At 40.1% G+C, this 18,573-nt stretch overlaps 1 protein-coding gene across 1 annotated transcript in view; it reads left to right on the top strand.

Annotated features, from left to right (window-relative positions):
- The window catches only part of LOC121954556 (C-terminal-binding protein 2-like), an 80,711-nt gene that overhangs the window by 19,894 nt on the left and 42,244 nt on the right, over positions 1 to 18,573 (top strand). Inside the window, exon 2 of the mRNA XM_088086278.1 lies at positions 7,218 to 7,388. Coding sequence (XP_087942404.1) covers positions 7,331 to 7,388 — 58 coding nt within the window. The 5' untranslated portion in view covers positions 7,218 to 7,330. The remainder of the gene's footprint in view (positions 1 to 7,217; positions 7,389 to 18,573) is intronic.

Below are 18,573 nucleotides of genomic sequence, written 5' to 3'. Positions count from 1 at the left end.
TACTGCTGGTGAAGACACTTTTGTATTTTGCTGGTCACTTCCTGCACACTATGAAAATGATCTATGACATATCTATCTATGACATCTGTGGTGCTGCAGCTAACAATTATTTTAAATCTTGATCTACCCATTATTTTGCCAGTTAATATTTTTTTAGTCCAAGGATGTTCATGACCCCTGGACGGTGGTGAGAATTACTGCAGGAGAGCTGCCAAATTATTTTTAAAAAATAATTTATTGAGATTTTTTTTTTTCTCTTTCAAAAATTAAAATTAGGGTTTGGCGATATGGAGAAAATCTAATTTCACAATATTTTTGAGCAAATCATTTTTAGTGTCGACTATTGGTGCTTTAACAACATATTCACAGATTAGATAAGATTTTTGATAAATTATCATCATTAATGTAGAAATGATGACTAAGTGGGAAAACAACTAGAACAGTGTGGTAAGTTCAGAAAATTACATCACTTCAAGGTAATGCAGCCCGTCATACCAGGGAAAGACGCAGCTTATGATATTGTGATATCCAATTCTAAGACAATATCTATTCTCATATCACAGTATCGATATACTGTAATATAGTAGTTTGCCCAGCTCTAGTCAAAATATGTCTGAAATGCATATTGACATTAATCCAACATATCAGCAACAATAATGTGGCCTACAACCACTTTTATTTACAGTAAATGGCCTTGAAGACTAGCTGTTACCCATGAATCCTTGTCACATGCATCCATAGTGTACCAATTTGTGAATCAGTCAGTAATCATTATTTTGAAAACATAGAGATGTAAGTACTGTGAAAAGCTCTGTTTACTCATGGCACTTTAGGCCACCCTACACGTTAATGTGGGATGCAGCTTGGTTTTAAGGGGGCCCCCCTCTCCATCTTTTTTTCAGCTAAGGGCTTCTTGGCCTGAAAAACATTGAAGAGCCCTGATTTAGTCTATTTAATGTCACATGTTTTGTTTTAATCAACAGTACAAAGCTACAAAATCCTCACAGTGTAGAAGCTGGAACGAAAAAAACAGTATATGACATTTGTTCTTGTACATTAACTTAAGAGATTCATTGACTGTCAAAACAGTGCTAATAAAAGGTACACTTTGCATGAATTGCTGGTTACTGTTTTGAAACATTGACAGCCAACTCCAGATCCACATGTGTTGTGGAACAAGTTTTGTCAGTTTGGCATTTTGCCTCATCATATTTGCACTTTTTTGGCACTGTGTCCACATTTTTTGTAGCTTCCTCTTGGATGTGTGTCTCTGCGTATAAATAATCTGCCACACATTTCAAGTGAGTCATAAGTGATGATGATTGAGGGATTACTTTATGAGTCTATGCATTATTTTATAAGAACATCTTCCAATCATTAGAAGAATTATTTTAGCTCTAGATATCAGAAGTTAATTTGAGCAAATAGTGAATAACTATTGAGCTCATGGGATATCACATAAACTTTGTTTCATCCATATTTTGTGATTCGGGATAGTAAGATTGAGTGAAGGTTAATTTTCAATTTTTACTCTCACGAAGAGAACGTACAGAGATTTAAGTGGCATTGATGGAAGGAAAACAAGTATTCAGACTGACAACTTAACTGGTACATTTTGTGCATGAAAAAATGATTAACAAGTACATTACTGTAGATACACAGCATACAGTATATCTTAAAGAAAGGTCTTATTCAGGTATTACGGCTTGCTGCAGGTTTCGGTTATATAAGAGAGTCCTGCAGTGCATGACATGCATCAAAGTAAGAAGACAAGATGTAATTACAAAACATTTGCAGATTGGCAATACTGCAAAAATGGTATGATCTGAATATAAGATGCATTTGTCATAAATCATAATGTAGCTTGTTAAATATTTTTTTTATATTGTGACAATGCCTGTTTTGCTCAGCCCACAAAGTCCAAATCCTGGTAGATCAGAGACAGAACAAAACTTTTTATTATCAAGAATATTGTGATGTTTGCAACATTCATCAGATCAGACAACAGTTACTTTGCTCAAGCTCTGACTTGGTAACATTAACAGACTTGTCAGGGAACCTGTGAACACGACTACTAAGCCACAAGTAACACAACAGAGTGTGTGTGTGTGTGTGTGTGTGCGTGTGTGTGTGCGTGTGTGCGTGTGTGTGCGTGTGTGCGCCCTCTCTACTCCAAGCCAGACAATCCCTGGAGTTGTGTGTTTCTGTTGTTTGCATGTGTGTTTGAGTGTGACTTTCTCCTCTTTGTCTTTCTCTCCTCCAGCACTGAGCACGTATTTTTCTCTCAGGTCAATCCCCTTATTGTTAAGTTACATAACAGCACTTAGTCAAGTAACAATCCAGCAGCGACGGTGCTAAGGGCTGCAGGATAACTGTACTTCCTCTCCGGCTCTCCTCTGGCTGAGAGCTCTTCTCAAAGTTGCTATTGACTTTTTAACCCGCTTAGTACCAATGACTTTTTTCTTTTCTCTTTGGATGTGGAGTGGATCTCCTTCTTACATGAGTCAAATCTAGGGAATTAATTTATGGAAATGAAGTCATGTATACTGCAGATCTGGGTTTTTGGTCAAATGTAGCTCTCAAACTGCTGAGCAGGCCAGTCTTCTAAGCGGGCGGGTAGCCATCTCTTCAGTTGAGACCACCAGGGAGAACAGAAGTGATGAACTGTCATGTTTGAAATGATTCCAGGTGTAGATAATCATAGATCTGATTCTGAGTTTGTTTATCCATATTTTCAGTACACTTAATCAGTTAATCAATCAATACTTAACATGTAGACCTAAATTATATGTGGTCAAAAACACATGCACACCTCATTATAGGTAATATTATCCTAGTATGTCAAATAAAATAGTTATCAATTGATGAGCAGTGGAATTAATGTGTGTTATGTCACACAGTAACCAAAAACCCAACAATAAATCATGTTAATTTGATCAAATAATATGTTGTTGTGTCGTCATAGTACAGATCCACCAAATGTTTGTAGAACGATGAATTATTAAAGCTGGAGTGTTTAACATTTGAGTGATTGCACTTATACTGTTGATACGTGCTTATGATGTATGTCTGCCGGTGAGCTTGCTGCATCTTCCCCACCCCCATGAGCGCACTCTTTAAATCTCCTTTTACAAATTTTTGACATTAATCCTTCCTTTGAAGGCGTGAGTTTCTTTTTTATCTGGAACATCCACTTCAGAAACTTTTCTTGGTTGCTTCTTTGGAGTTTCTGCCATAGCTTCCACCGTACGCCTAGCGGCTTCTCTGTCACTATGATCTTTCTCCCCTTCTTGCCCCCATTAGCTCTTGCTGGTTGACTTCTGGTGCCATCACAAAGACGCAACAGAAACCAAAACACTGGTATACTGCGACACACAAGCCCTTTTTACACAGAGATCTAGCTACTTTAGGGACAACTTTGCAGTTTCATACAAAACTAAATAGCAATGGTGTGGGATTTTAGACAGCATTCCTGTGTTCTGGAAGCAAAATAGGCATGATGGGTGTCACACAACAGCCTCTCATGTGACATTTAACATATGTTAAATGTTAAATGATATATTATATCATGCAGTACTTTCTGAACAATAACCATGGCATTAAAAAAAATGCTCTCCCAGTTATATGGTTGTTGATCTCATCCTGTGCTCAGAGGGTAAGAAGCCCCTGATTCTCATTATGTCCACAATTTGCGGACATTTTAGGCTACTGTTCTTCTTTGAGTTAGCTCCTAACTTCTGCCAAAACCTTCCAGCGGTGGACATAACGTCAATAAAATGTGCCCCCCATGCCATCTATGGTCCCATCCTGCTGACTGTCCCTTTTACACAGTTACCTCTGCTGCCGGCTTAAAGGCGAGACAACTCTGCCGCCCGGTTCCACAATCATACCTTTTATAAAGAACAGTGAGGCAGAGTAATGGGGCGAAATTCAGGCCTTGAATAGGTAGTGTGAAATGGGGCTAAAGAAAGATTTCTGTGGCAGGGACAGGCTTAATCAGCATTGTATGAACCCGTTTGGTATGGGCATGAATGTAACGTTTGTTAACTTATGTGCAAAAGTGCTGCACTTTGGCTTTTATACTGAATTATTCCCTAGTCCTTATTGCTTAACTGATACCAATATTGATATATATACCCTTTCCCCACCTAATTTTAGATATCATCAAGTCTTTTCTGTAGTGGAATTTACATCATAGTATGCATACTTTTATCCTGGTGGCCCACTAGCAGATACAGACATGACATAGACATGAAATACAATGCTTTTCAATGTATGTATTATTTATTTATTGTGCAAAATAAGAAAGAAATAGCTCAACTTAGGGTTGATGTTTTGCACATGTTCACTTTGTCAATATTTTTTTTTTCAGAAATCAGCATGTTGACTTATTGTGATATTTCATATCAAACCAAATATTTGCGGATACTGAAGACATGCCGATATTATCATGCATCCCTAATTTCAAGTTATGTCTTTAAATTAAACATGCCCCAAGGGCCAATCTGAGATGCAGTTTATACAAAACTTGATGACTTTAGAAATCTAGTTGTACTGGATTTCACAGTATTGTATAGTGATAGTGTGGTTTTACTACCATCCTGATGTTGTATAACCACCACATGTTATTGCACATTATGATTTTGAGTAGTTGTTTTGCAGGCACCTGTGCACTTGAGTAGCCTCTGTATATATATCTCACTGTTATTCCTCGGAGGCAGCTGTCAGTGAAGTGAAGTCTATATCAGAAGAGTTTATAATGACTAAATGGCCAGATGCACCCGTGACCTTAAGCGTTGCCGCTCATGCAGCACAGAGAAGAAGATGCCCATGCACGTCTCCTCCAGTCTATTCATAGCCAAGGTGGTGTGACTCCCCCGCCTCTGACTGACTGTTTCCTGCCTTCCCTCTTGCTCAATTACTTCTCCTCTCTGCTCACATGTGGGTCTTCAGCTCTTTGGCAGGAAGGCTTACCTTGTGGAGGAGGGAAGCTGAAGCAGAGCTGACTGGTGAAGCGAGCCGAAATGTGTTTTTGGTTGAAAAGAGAAGTCGGTGTCAGATGAAGACGGGAGCTCATGTTGTTTTGAATGCAGGATAAATTTAACACCTACAAACTTTTAAAATCACTTAGCTGCAGTGCACCACCTCCTGCCACAACAGCTGGTCATACAGAAATGCAACATAAATTCATAATTCAGCCACATTGCTTAGCTTGCCCTCCATCCCACGGAAACAGTTATATCTGCAGTTGCAGCGCGTCGTATAAGTCAAGTAATGGCTGTTCTCAAAGTGCAGCACTCTAGGATTGCGCCCAGAGGCGAATATGGAAATAAACAGAGGTAGGGTTATAAATGTGAAAGTGCTGAAAAAGATACAGTGAAAATGTAGGAGGAGGATGGTGTCACACTGTACTCATCCTGTTAGACGATGTTTTTCTAGTACTTTCCTCTCCCTCCCACCAACCCCCTTTTATGTCTTTATTCTGCTGATACAACCTCCTCCCGTCTGCTGACTAACTGACCCACATTCCTCTGTGTGACTTGCTGCCCCGAGAGTGTGTGTGAGCAACCCTACATTTCTGCTTGTCATCTTGTGTGTCTGTCTTTTTGTGCCTTCCTCTGTCTATCTCCGGTTGCCTGCGCCCCCACCACCAAAAAAAAAAAAAAAACTGTGCCGTTTCCCTCCGGCTTCAGCAGGAACCAATTAGAAGATTGCTCTTTAGAGGAGCATCAGTCACTGAACGTAAATGATTGGTAAAACGCCTCATTTACTCACTCACTCTGTGTTTGTCTGCCTTTTTGCTGTGTTTTCCACTCATTTTGGGGTCTCTGGTTGCAGAAGTGACATTTCTTCATTAAATTAGGCTCCCTCTAGTGGAGAGTCGAATCCCTGCAAGGAAATGGCTGTTCAGTGCGAGGCAGTTCACTGATTCTGCTATGATAAGGATGCTTAACTTGCTTTGCCTCGGGGGGCACTTTTACAAGATGACAATAATCCAGTTAACAAACAAACATTTATAATAATTATCAGTATATATCATTCATTTATTGCCTGATTTTAACCTTTTGATGTTTCCTCACTCAAGTATAGAAATGGGTTAAAGTGTTGAACCAAGAGGCAAATCCATTCACAGCAGCCCTACACAGCTTAGGCGTAAGCAAGGACGTTTCTAGAATTTGAGGACATTTGGAGCAGTCGAGTGGATCCTCCTCTGGTACTTCCCTTTTGGAAAAAAAGCTCTATTCTGATGCTTTTTATGCACTCTGGCCCCATATTTACATTCAGAGTTAAAGAAAATCAGATTTTGAATCCGTTTCTTTTCCTTGTGAAATAGATAAATTGGTCAGCTGGCCACTCGGCACTCGCTCTGGCTCGTGGGCTGTAAATTGATTATCACTGTGATGAGGTCTTGGGATGTAAACAACTGTGGGTGATTGCTATCAGGTGACAGTTTTTCTTGTGATTCACTTTAAAGGAGTGAGGAAATCGTGATTATTAAGAGTTCAGATGGCTGAATGTTACCTGACCTCCTCATCTCCTTAATGAGCATGAAATTAAAAGGCATATCTGTTAAGACACAAAGTACTGGACGACTAACACATGATTACAATAGCTCTTTCAGCAGCTTTTATGCTGAAATACAGGTTTATCTAAAAGTAGCCCAGCCCCGTAACCACTGACATTTTATTTGACTTTGCATTGTGCACACTTTACTTGTATTAGCACATGATGCACTTCTTTTTTACTATTTACTGTATTGCATTATTTAGTATATTGTCCTGTTTGTTGTATGCTGTTGTACGTCATTGTACGTACGTTGTACATTGTACATTGGGCTTTTGGAAACACAGATTTACATTTTTCACAATTTTCTGACATTTTACACACCAAATAACGAATCGCTTGATTAAAAAAACAATCAACCTATTAATCGTCAATGAAAATAATCGTTAGTTGCAGTCCTAGTGTAGAGTGTATTTTACCTGTGACCTGCCAAAGAAACTGCAGGTGTATATCATCTTCAGGTGCAATAAATAAAATGGTGACATGTAGATATTTTCAGTACATAGTTCCTTACAAAAGAATAAAGCAAGTAAAATAAAAGACCTAAATCCCAGAAATAAAAACATAAAAAGTTGCGGAATTTACAGTGAATATACACCAATGTCTGGTTGGCTTTCAGTAATAATATTTGTCCCTGTTTTCTTAATTTTCAGGTTTAAAACACCAGCTAGCTAACGTCTGGAGGAGCGGAGCATTTGAGACGTAAAGGAGGAGAGAGGTGGATAACGAAATCCAGAGAGGAGAGAACATTTGAAGCTGTGACGGGATGGCTCTGGTCGACAAACATAAAGTGAAACGCCAGCGGCTGGACAAGATCTGCGAGGGTGAGTCTTAAACTCCTCTTTCTGTCTGCTTTTTTGTGTAATGTGGATTTGAGATGCTGTGGCTAAACATTCAGAGGTCACTGGAAATTGATTTTTTAAGTTGTGGGATGCTCAGGTCTTTGTGTGCGCACATGTAACTTTGAGTATTAGTTCCACAGGTTTATGTTAAAGCTGTAAAAAAGATCCCTTCACTGTTATATGGAAATGAAGTTTCCAGCAGTATTTAAGCCTTTCAGCCTGCTGCTACAAATTCAGTGGAAAGCCAATGGGATCGTTTGCATAAGTGTGTTTGTGTGTGTCAAAAGGGAGCCTTGGGACCCGCCGAGGCTCCAAACTTCAGCTTCGAAGGCTGTCGAGGAGGAGGGAAGTGTGTGTCTGTGTGTGTGTGTGTGTGTGTGTGTGTTTGCGTGTGGGGGTTGTAGAGGAGGTTGTGTTGATGGCTGAATGAGACTTGAGTTCGATGTTTCCAGATTGCTGGAGAGATGAAGTAGGGAGAGTTTGTAATAAAGTGAAGCACTCCTCAGAGCCCTGGGATTGATTATAGCGGGTAGTTGGATTGATTTGTGTGTGTATGTGTCAGTGTGCGCGTGTTTGTGTGAGAAAGACAAAGCAAAGAGATTTTCCTTTCGTTTTTCCTCACTAGTTTTTTTCACTTAACCACTGACAGGAGCCGCTGAATGTCTGAATGTTTATTTAGTGTGTGTATGCACGTCCAAACTCACATTCACCCCTCGCCAATATGCCAGTAATGCTTATACTGTGCTGTATAGTGCAAGATTGTTCTTTTGCATTCCTCTTTCTCTCTTTCCAATGTGGGTCACATGAATGAGGGTGTCTTTTATCTGCCTTTATGAAGAAGTGAAATGTGTTTTTGAGGTTCACTATCTGAATTTCAAAATAAGTGAGAATTTACTACATTGTTTGACATTTAAATTTGAGCCCTTTGTGTGAAACACAATCCATTTTGAGTTAGCATACAAAAAAATTACAGCCTCCATGAAGTTTTTCTCATAATATCTAATTTCAAAGGAGTCAGTATGCTTCGAATGAAGTGCTTGTTGTGTAGTCAAGCAGTGTCTGACACTCTCTCCCCTCCTACAGCTTTCAAATTTTGGGATTGGAGGCACTATGTGCGACAATTTAAGCAATTTTCCAAAAGCGTTAATCTGACATTCACGCCCATTTCACACAGTAACTGTCCAGGTGTGTAATGAAAAAAAAAGGGGAAAAGAGCTCTTTCTCTTTCTCTCTCTCTCTCTCTCTCTCTCTCTCTCTCTCTCTCTCTCTCTCTCTTTTAAACAAATTGGGCTCCCATGGTCATGAGAAACCTGGAAAAGTCATGGAATTTTGTTGTTTGTAGTGAAATTGTTTGAAAAGTTTTCTTCACTAGATAAGCTTCCATGTCATGTATCAATGGCAAATTTATCTTTTGTAGCCATCAGAGTGAAAATTTCTCATGCAACCACTTTTGTCAGATTTCGCATAATTGTTTGTAACCACTAATGCCCTCGTGCAGAAACTGCTCAAAGTGTGCATCATTTGAACGATCATCTCGCCCTCCTCTATGACCGCAGACTTTTCACCAGAGTCTGCTGTGGTCAACGGACAAAGCATTTCGTAATTGACCTCTCATTCACACACAGACACTCACACACCCATGGCTGCCTTGCATGGCGCTGCCCTGTCCATCGGGAGCAACTTGGGGTTTGACATGTGGACAGAAAGATCCAGGGATCAAACCACCGACCCTGTGATTGTTGGACGACCGTTCCACCTCCTGAGCCACAACCGCCACAGTACATTGTATATAACTATAAACACACTGACTGCTTTTAGACAGCCAGTTGGTTGAAGCATTCTGTACAAGAATTACCATTTCCTCTTTGTGATATCTACCCACATTTTCTTCGAATGTGATCTTTCGTACCGCTGTCTCTGCTTGATAAAAGCATGTCACTCAGCTGGCCTCAGTCTGTCACACTAGTGATGTGTAACCTGTTTTGGGCTCATGGGTAATGGTGTTTGTTAAAGACAGTTAAAAACAGAAATATTAAATAATTTTTTTTTTTATTATAAATCACCTTAAAGAAATACTTCAACCCCTGAATGAACATTTGCATATCACTCACACAGTTTTTTGTTGAATTTATGTAGAAAACTTTCTCAAATGCCTCCACAGTGAACAAAGAACTCCAAATGCATTTCCTGATGCGTTGAAGTCATAGTCAACTGGGTTTAACAGCAGAAAAAAAAACTTTATCAAAACATCTGTTTACAAACTCTCACACAACTTATGCAATATAATACAAGTCATTTATCCAGTTATATGCTCAGAACTATACTGAAAATGAAGATGAATCTATACGCTCCTCAAAGCCAGTGAGTTAAAATTGCTGTTTTTGTTGATGGAGTCTTGCTCTGAAGACAGCATAAATAAGATTCACTTTTAGCTTAGTTTCTCATCAGAAAGGGCTGCACCAAAATGCATGAGTTGCGTGAGAGTTTGTGAACGGATGTTTTGATGTAGTTTTGCTCTTACTGAACGCCTGTGTTTTCAATTCATTGAGAGAATTCACTCCATCTTTGTTGACTGTTGGTATGAGAGAAAAACAAAGTTGTCTTTATGAATTTAGAAAAATAAGAGGTGAGTAACTGATATACAAATGGTCATTTGGGGGGAGGAGTATTACTTTAATATCCCAAATGGAGTGAGTAAAGCTATAAAGCAGGCTTTCATTTTTGGTAATTTGCATTTTTTCAACTTTAATTAGGTCAGATCTTCCAGTATCACTCTATGAGTGTAACTGAAGGATTTTCTTAGTAATATGGAGTTACTTCCTTTGAAAACTCCACAGGGTATCAAGTAACAACACTTCTCTTTGTTCATGTCAAAGGAAAGTCCCATAGAGATTGAGGAACACAATATAATGAAGCATAAATGAAGCAGTGATGCTGTCTGTTTCCACCCTCAGAATGAGAGCCACATGTGGCATCTCAAACTGCTCCAAACCACCGACCCTGCTCGCTTGGAAACACTTTTCCCCTCTTTTTTTAATATAAGAGGAATGACTATGTGCTGTTTTAGGAGGCAATATGTTAAACATCATATAACAATATTTTCGGATGTGCCTTATTTGCCCCACAGACATCTTCAGCGGGGTCCATGTCTCCTCTGCTTATTAACAATGAAGTCATTCTATACCAAAGATGAGGGGGATTTTTTTTTCTAGTGCAGTTAGTCACCACAGCTGCTCTTAAAAAATGTGTAGAAGAGGGTGATTCATGTCGAGGAAGTTAAAAGATCAGAGGGTGGTGAATCACGCTGTTTTCACAGTAGCGTTAAATCTGCTCAACCATATAAAAAGGGTATTTCAAAACCAGAGGCATGGGGTGTTCTGCTCCATAATGTCAAAGCCACCCACTATTATCTATAAACAGAGTGTTGGGACTGAAGCGTGAAATAGAAATCAAAGTTCGCATCGTGTGTGTATTGACAAAACAAGAATGTTATGGAGTGATTGTGATTGCGTTGCCGTCGTGGGTTGCACTTGGCGAGACGGCGAGCGAAGCTTCTCTAATCTCCATTTATCTTCTGCGGATAAGTGTGTCAATCCAATACTTGTTTCACAGCGGAGTGCATTGATTACATCTTTACTCATTGTGATGAGTGGCTAACTGAGCGGCGCCTGTGGCCTAAATCGAATTCGAAATGGCTGATCAAGTGTGGCTGTTTGCTCCCATCAAAAGTAGTCACGGTGCAGGAATGTGGATTTGACTGGAACGGTGGATGTTTTACCATTGAGGATGTCTGATGTGATTCACTGTCCTTTGCTTCCATGTTTGTGGTTTTCAAAATTAGACATGCAAGGTCAAAACTATAGGCCTGCAACTCATGTCTGTCATTTTTTTTTCCTATTGATCTATTAATTATTCTGTGTGGAAGCCCAAGGTGACATCCTTACATTCCTTGTCTTGTCCAACCAACAGTCAAAAACAAAAAAATACTTAAAATTTGTAGAAAAGCAGGAAATCTGGAAGCTGGAAACGGAGAATGTTTGGCTTTTTTTGCTTGATGGATTACTTTTGACAGTTAATTGCTAATCAAATTAGGATTGTCCCCCCTCCAGGAAATTGTTTTAGTCGGGCTGGTAAACCACCCCAATCTGCATGCATCATGTCTTGTGATCAGTTTGGTTAGTAGAAGACAGCCAAAACAATAGCCTCTCTCATTAAACATTACAGCATTCACCGTGGGATTTTCTTTGCCCCAAAATGTTTTATTGTATAAAAATAAAATGTAGAGAAGACAGTCTACAGAGATTTAATAAGCAACTATGTAATCATCAATAAAACGGGAATTAATTAAAGGAAAAATGCCAAACACAGTCTAGTTTCTGCTTCTCGGAGGTAATAACTTGATGCTCTTCTGATATTATAATTAATCTGATTATCATTGGGTTTTGGACTTATGACTCAAAGATGCATTTTGAATACATCACAGTGGACTCTGGAAAATTATAATGGGCATTTTCCACTATTTTTCAACTATGTTCCAACATTTTTTGGGGCAAAAAATTAATCAGTGAATCTAGCAATAAGTAGTCAGGCTTACCAGTAATAAAATCATTGTAAGTAGCAGCTAAAGGTCTCCATGTGTCCAAAATAAAGAACACGAAGCCTTATGGACCAGGCACATTTGTTCCGTGAACTGATTGCACCGGATAATTTTGAAAATTTTTTATAACCGTCCTGTGTTTGCCTGACATATTATAGACCCAGCCTGTGCATGTTCCAAAGGAATATGACGGGTGGACCCGACAAAAGGTCCTTTCCCCTGTTTCGCTTACAACTCACTGACACTGCAACTCAGCGTTTTTTTACCGTGTTTCTGCTCTTGTTATCTAATCCTATCTCAGCCTAATCATCATGTTACACACATTGCATTTATGCATTTCTTTCGTGATCATTGGTCTTCATGGACCCACACGGGTGTGACATATAATGATAAACAGATCTGTAAATGGCAGTTATATAGTGAGACTCAACTGGGACCTGAATGTCAATAATAAAACATGGAAACAATCCAGTATGGGTCTCAGGCCAAGTCTCTGGTAGGACTAAACCTGTGAAGACTACACTGTAATTTTACTTTGACTGAATTTTAGAAGACAAATTTAGGTAATTTTGTAATGATTCACAGCATTCAATTAGGGTTGCAACAGTATGAGACGTTCACGGTATGATAATAGATTTTGAAAATTTTGCAGTGTCACAGCATTACAGTTTTTTTGTTAATGGAAGTATGTGTAAAAAGTCTCCCTTTTGAAAATAACCAAAATGAAGGTGAGATTTTCCAGACAGTTGCATTTGTTTTTTAATATTGTGGATAAGCAAATGTACACAGTATTATAATCATGAACTTAACGGTATACTCTAGTGATGTAAGACTAGTACATCACTGCAACCCTTCATTCGAGGCGGCCTGGACAATAATGGTATAACAATTTTTTTTTTTTCAAAGTGTTGATGCTGCTTTCAAAATTCTAAAATGTTCTATGATGTTAGCAGAGGTGGCACACCCCTGCTAAAGACTACAATGAAAATGTTTGATGATTTTTAAAATGTATTTATGTCAATGAATTGATTAATCAGCTAACTGTTTCAGCAAACACAGCAGGATTTAGTTTGAATCATCAGTAAAGCCAGTTTTAATTGATTACACAAATTATGACACTTTATTTCTCTATTAAGCCTCACAGCATTGTGTAGTTTAGATATCAGCTTTCAAAATGTATATGGTACAACTGCTCCTTCTGTTGTGGGTTTGATGAAGTGCCAAGAAGAGTGTAGCTGCAATAAGGGAACCGTGGCAAACATCTGTTGTGAGCATCAGTTCCCATACTCTCTCATTCCCCCCTTTTTTCTCGCTCTCACCCTCTAACTCTCTCTCTCTCCCTCTCTCTCTCTGTGTCTCCTTCTGTCCGCTCCATCTGTGTACCCAGCATGCATTGGCTTGGGCAGCAGCGCAAGTCGTTGCCATTGCCGTTTAGCCAGAGCTAACTGACTGATCTGGGCAGAGATGGGATGTGAGCGGCGCTGCGACGTGAACTAGGTCGCGGTAACAGCATGTTCCTGAATGTTGATTTACAAGTTGTAAATCTGTGCTTGGACGCAAACACCACAAGGTGGGGTAGTGGAATTTGTCATGGCGAGTCCAAGTGTTTTAGTTGGCAGTTCAATAAATATGCTAATCCTTGATAATGCATCTTGTTTTGTCATGTGAACAACAGGAGGAGATGTTTAAACAGTGAGCAGTAAATAATGTGGCCAGTCGAGCTCAAATAATATAAAACTTAGCTTGTGAATTATTCATATTGTCACATTTAAGGGACCTGCAAGCTTTTTTAAAAAAAAAAAAAATAACAAAAGCACTTCATATTAAAAAGAGAGGACAACCAGGGAGACTGTGGAGGAAAAGGGGGGGGGCTGTCTTGATGTCATCCACCCCTGCACGGGGAAGGGGGGGCTTCATATCCAGAGCAGACACAGCTCAGGCCTCCTCTGCATCCACCTCTTTGCTTTCATCCCTCCCTCCCACTCGTCTCCCCACGCTCTGGCATCCAGCTCTGGTATGAAGTCATCGGAGCGGTCTCTGGGTCTGACCCCCCCTCAGGCTTGTTCCAGGCTCCACACCAAAACCCTCGACCCCTTTATAGGCTTTGTGGAGCGGCAGGGAGGGGCACGGAGAACTGCGGGGATAGGATCAGATAGAAAAATGGTAGAAAGTGTTGTTTTTGGATGGCAATTTTTAAGATAATTTGCAGCAAATGGGCATGCGTGATCATGTTGTTATTATCATTAGAGTGTGGCTGTCTTTTGTGCACACCAAATTAATATTTTGCATACAGGTTTCCTTTTCTTCTTTCTTTGTGTCTGCCTCAGCCTGTGTTTGAGCTGGCATGTGTCTTAGTGGTTGTTGAAAGTTGGAAATGAGTTCCTGGAAAATTCTCATTTCAAAATGAACTCTTTAGCTATGACGCTAAGTATTTTAATGACCTGTGGCTTCTCCAGATCGGGCTGGAGATTGGATAAAAGATGGGTTGCAGAGGATGTGCCCAGAGGAGATGGATTATGGGTCTCTCTATAACATAGAGGAAATTCTGGAGAATTTGTTGGCTTTCGCTGCTGTTTATGTAGTGCATGTATACAAGCAAAATGGAAAATAAACAGTGTGTCAATTCAGCATGTTACACTAACTGAGTATGTGATTGTCATTTAGATAAGTACTAGCTTCATTGCCATCGACCTCCATTTTACAGTCCATTTAGTCCCTATGGAGATGCTTTCAGAGACAAATAATCCCACTGGAAACACATACAAAGCAGCCACGTACATAATGTCTGTTAAGTGTGCATTACAATTCATCTGACAGCATTATTCTCTGTAGCTGCACTGGCATTGTAATCCCATTTCCAGTTAGTGCCTCCTGCCCCATGCTCATGCATAAGTCAATGTGTGTTTAACATTCAAATCATGCCTTGAGTACGTGACGTGTCACACTGTGGGAGACAGTTGTTTTTATTTCTGTTGCAGAGCAGCATTCACTTTGAGTTAGCGTGTGATTTTTATTCATGTATGCATGTCAGAGCGAGGCCAGGGCTTTAGCCGTGCATTGCGTGTGTGAATGAAAAGGGACATTAACGAAGCACCACGGCTGCTGCTGTCTCTGCTGCACGTCAGGAGATGAGCAGAGCAGGGTCAAAAGGCTGAGTGGGGATCCGGGATCATGCAAGCCGAATATTTGTATGTATTTGTGTTGTGTGTGTGGGTTTGCGTGTGTGTGTGTGCGTGTGTATTTAAGTAAGTGAGCGATGGATAGAGGAGTGAGTGACAGCACATGGGCTTGTTGCATGTGAACCATCTGAGACCAACTTTTGGTAAAGCATGCAAACATTTTACATGGTGAAAACATGCACCAATGAGCGCGTACATACACATCAAGGTACCCACCTCTGCTGGCTGAGCTGCAATATTAATGTGGAGGCAGGGGCTGAGTGACAGGGAGATGTGGAGTGTTTATTAAACAATGGCAAGTGTCTTGTGTGACAGATTAGCCACTGATCTCACTGTTGTACATCATGTTCGTCTCGTTACTTGCTGCTTAATGCAATTTTCTTTAATACTGGGAGATGTAAAAGAAAAAGTTATACATTGTACCAAGCTAAAGTAGTTTTACGAAATCTATTAGCACTTAAAAGAGCCCTGAACTACATAATTGCGCCTTCACTCGAGGCTCATTTACTCGAGGTTTCTATAAGTTTTGCTGAAATTTTTCATTTTATTTTTCAGTCAAGTCTTATTCAATGTAAGGTCTTTATAAGCTTCTGCTGGGGTGGTATTATATTTGTTCTAAAATCCCCGGCTTAATTCCTAAATCCCTCTGTTACAGTGAATCTGGCGTTGTGTGCACAGTCTGGCAAGTATGGCAAATGGAGGAACATTAGAAATTTGAGAGTCACACATTGTTTAGTTTGAGGCTAACAGAACTCTGTGATTTACTTTCCTGTCAGGATTAGATCGGCAAACCCCGAGTACACACCTCTGCCCCTGTCTCTGTGTTTGAGGTTGACTTTATGGGGATGAGTGATCTGCTGCACTGAAAGCCAGAGTCTCTTGAGAGCCGAGCGAGGAGAAGTAATGAGAGGAGTGGATGAGGGCTGGGGAAAGAAGCCAGGGGATCACATATATGCTATAGGCTGTTGCCCTTGACATGTGTGTGTGTGTGTGTGTGTGTGTGTGTGTGTGTGTGTGTGTGTGTGTGTGTGTGTGTGTGTGTGTGTGTGTGTTGGCACAGAACATGTTCTCCTAAATGTAAGGAGCTTCAATGCCTCACGATGAACCTCGCAGGACAAGCTTTTAAATGACAAAGAATATACATGAAGTCTAGGGCTGGGCACCGAACTCAGTACCTTTAATGGTACCAACTGAATTATGTGGGTACTACCAAGAACCGAATCACATTAAATGAAATGGTGCTAAATATCTGTACCTGAAGGAGCATCTGGGTGAAAATGCTGGGTTCAAACAGGAGGCAGAAGTGCTACAAAGACAGGAAATCCAGCACAGAGCTGGATCTAATCCTGACAGGAAAGTAAATGACTGAAAGTCGATATAGAGTTATGTAGAGCTGCAGACACATTACATTTGTACCATACAGGACACACTCACAGTTTTGATCTGCAGTGATAGTTTGGCATGTGGTCTATTTTCTTTCCTATTTAACTTTAGAAGTAGCCTTCTATCACTACTGTTTGTGAAGGTGTTTTTTTTAAATTACATACATATTTCACATATTTATCAGTTGTGTGTCTAAACAGAGGGCAAGAGGGATGCACACACACAGACAGACAGACAGACAGACAGGCAGACAGATGGACAGAAACGTAGCTCTACATGTGTTTAACATCAGAAGAGAGCATAGGAGCAGAATCGCTTATTGACTGACACAAAGTGAAAGGGAGACAGCAAGACTCTCACCTCTGCAGCCTGTTCAAAAATTACATTTTTGTAATTTCAGAGAGGAAAGTACCAAAATACGGTAATGTTGGGCACTAGTACCGAATTCCAGATACCTGCACCAATACTGTTATGCTTAAAATGTTAAAGGTGCCCAACCCTGATGAAGTCTGACTTTTACAGATGAATTGCATTTTCTGATTTTGACATCTAGGAAAACAGTTTCTGTATTGAACAACCTCAAAATAAGACTGTGCCTTACAGTAGGTGATGAATGACACCTACGCTTGAAATGACAGTAAAAATTGATTGGCTTTATGATGGCACAACCCTGATGAATCAAAATGGGGCTTCAAAAATGATTTCTTTTTCCAACTCTCCACTTTGATTTGATAATTCATCTTTACAGTCAGTTTTAGATCCCTGTGAGGGCTTGCTCTCGCCTCTCTTTCCAATTTTAATTACCTTTTTACATCAAGCTGACTAATGTTCCTCTGACCTTACCAAAAGGGAAAAAAAAGTCCTCAGTCATCTGCGCAGTTGGTTTTGGAGCTACTGTCATCAGCTTTTTCCTGTCATCTTGTAAAAACAGCAGAGTACTCCGCTCCCTCTCTGATCCCTTCCTACTGTAATTACACAACTGTGATTAAACGAGATATTCATGCCGACGACGGACATGCCTGCGCAGTTTCTACAGGCCCTCTGTAAGGATATTCAGGAACTTTCCGCAATATGCTGAGACAGTATTAACAAGACTGTCTTCACAGTCTAAAATATGTATTACTACCCCTCGCTGTGCTGAGCTCTGAGATTAGATTTGGATAGAAATGGACACTTCCTCACCTTACATCTGTTTTCATGCATTAATAAACAGGGATCCTCTGCAGAAGGGATCAGGCTGCAGCCACAGTGACATGAAGCGAGACATGCGGGCAGCCAGGTAGTCAGGTACACCCCCGGAGTCATGCACTGAACATCACCTTGGTTAGACAAAATAATGAATGTATTCGAATTACATCTCCATGTATGGCTCATGGCCAAACATAATATAAAATGCTGCTGCAGTGAAGCAAAGAACTTTTTTTCTGCATGTTTGAATGAAGTAGAATGAGTTTGTGTTGTGTTGCACATTCAACAAGCATAGTGTTTTTGTAAGGCAAAGGTTGTAGGTGCTTTGGATTAACTGCTGTTACGAAAATGACCCTCTCCCCTGCACACAAACGCACACACACACACACACACACACACACACACACACACACACACACACACACACACAGATAGAAGCACACACATCCGACCCCCCCAGTATTTTACTTTTCTCTGCAAAGGGGCAAATCCAGATTACAGAGCTTCTCTAAGTGAAGGAGATCAGAAGAGCTTTAGGAAAGAGGGGGACGGTGCTGTATTTTACCGACAGTAAGATGCGTGTGGTAAGAAATCGTGTAGTAAAATAGAAGTCCAGAAAAAGTGTTTTAAGATTATAACTTCTATGTGTTTAACACTTTGTACTCTGCATGACAGACAGTAATATTGATAATTTTGAGGATCCATGTATAAAATGACAGTCACTGTGAGGGCAAATAGGACAAACGTTGCAGGTGGATTTCGTTATGCATTTGGCAATCTCTGTGCAATCCATGTCAATTTCAGTGTCCTCCAGTTCACA

Source organism: Plectropomus leopardus, chromosome 13, assembly GCF_026936395.1.
Source record: "Plectropomus leopardus strain MGB_pleo_1.0 chromosome 13, ASM2693639v1, whole genome shotgun sequence".
In the NCBI taxonomy this organism is placed as follows: domain Eukaryota; kingdom Metazoa; phylum Chordata; class Actinopteri; order Perciformes; family Serranidae; genus Plectropomus; species Plectropomus leopardus.
The sequence above is the reverse complement of the archived record's forward strand: the minus strand, read 5'-3'. Positions and strand labels throughout refer to the sequence as shown.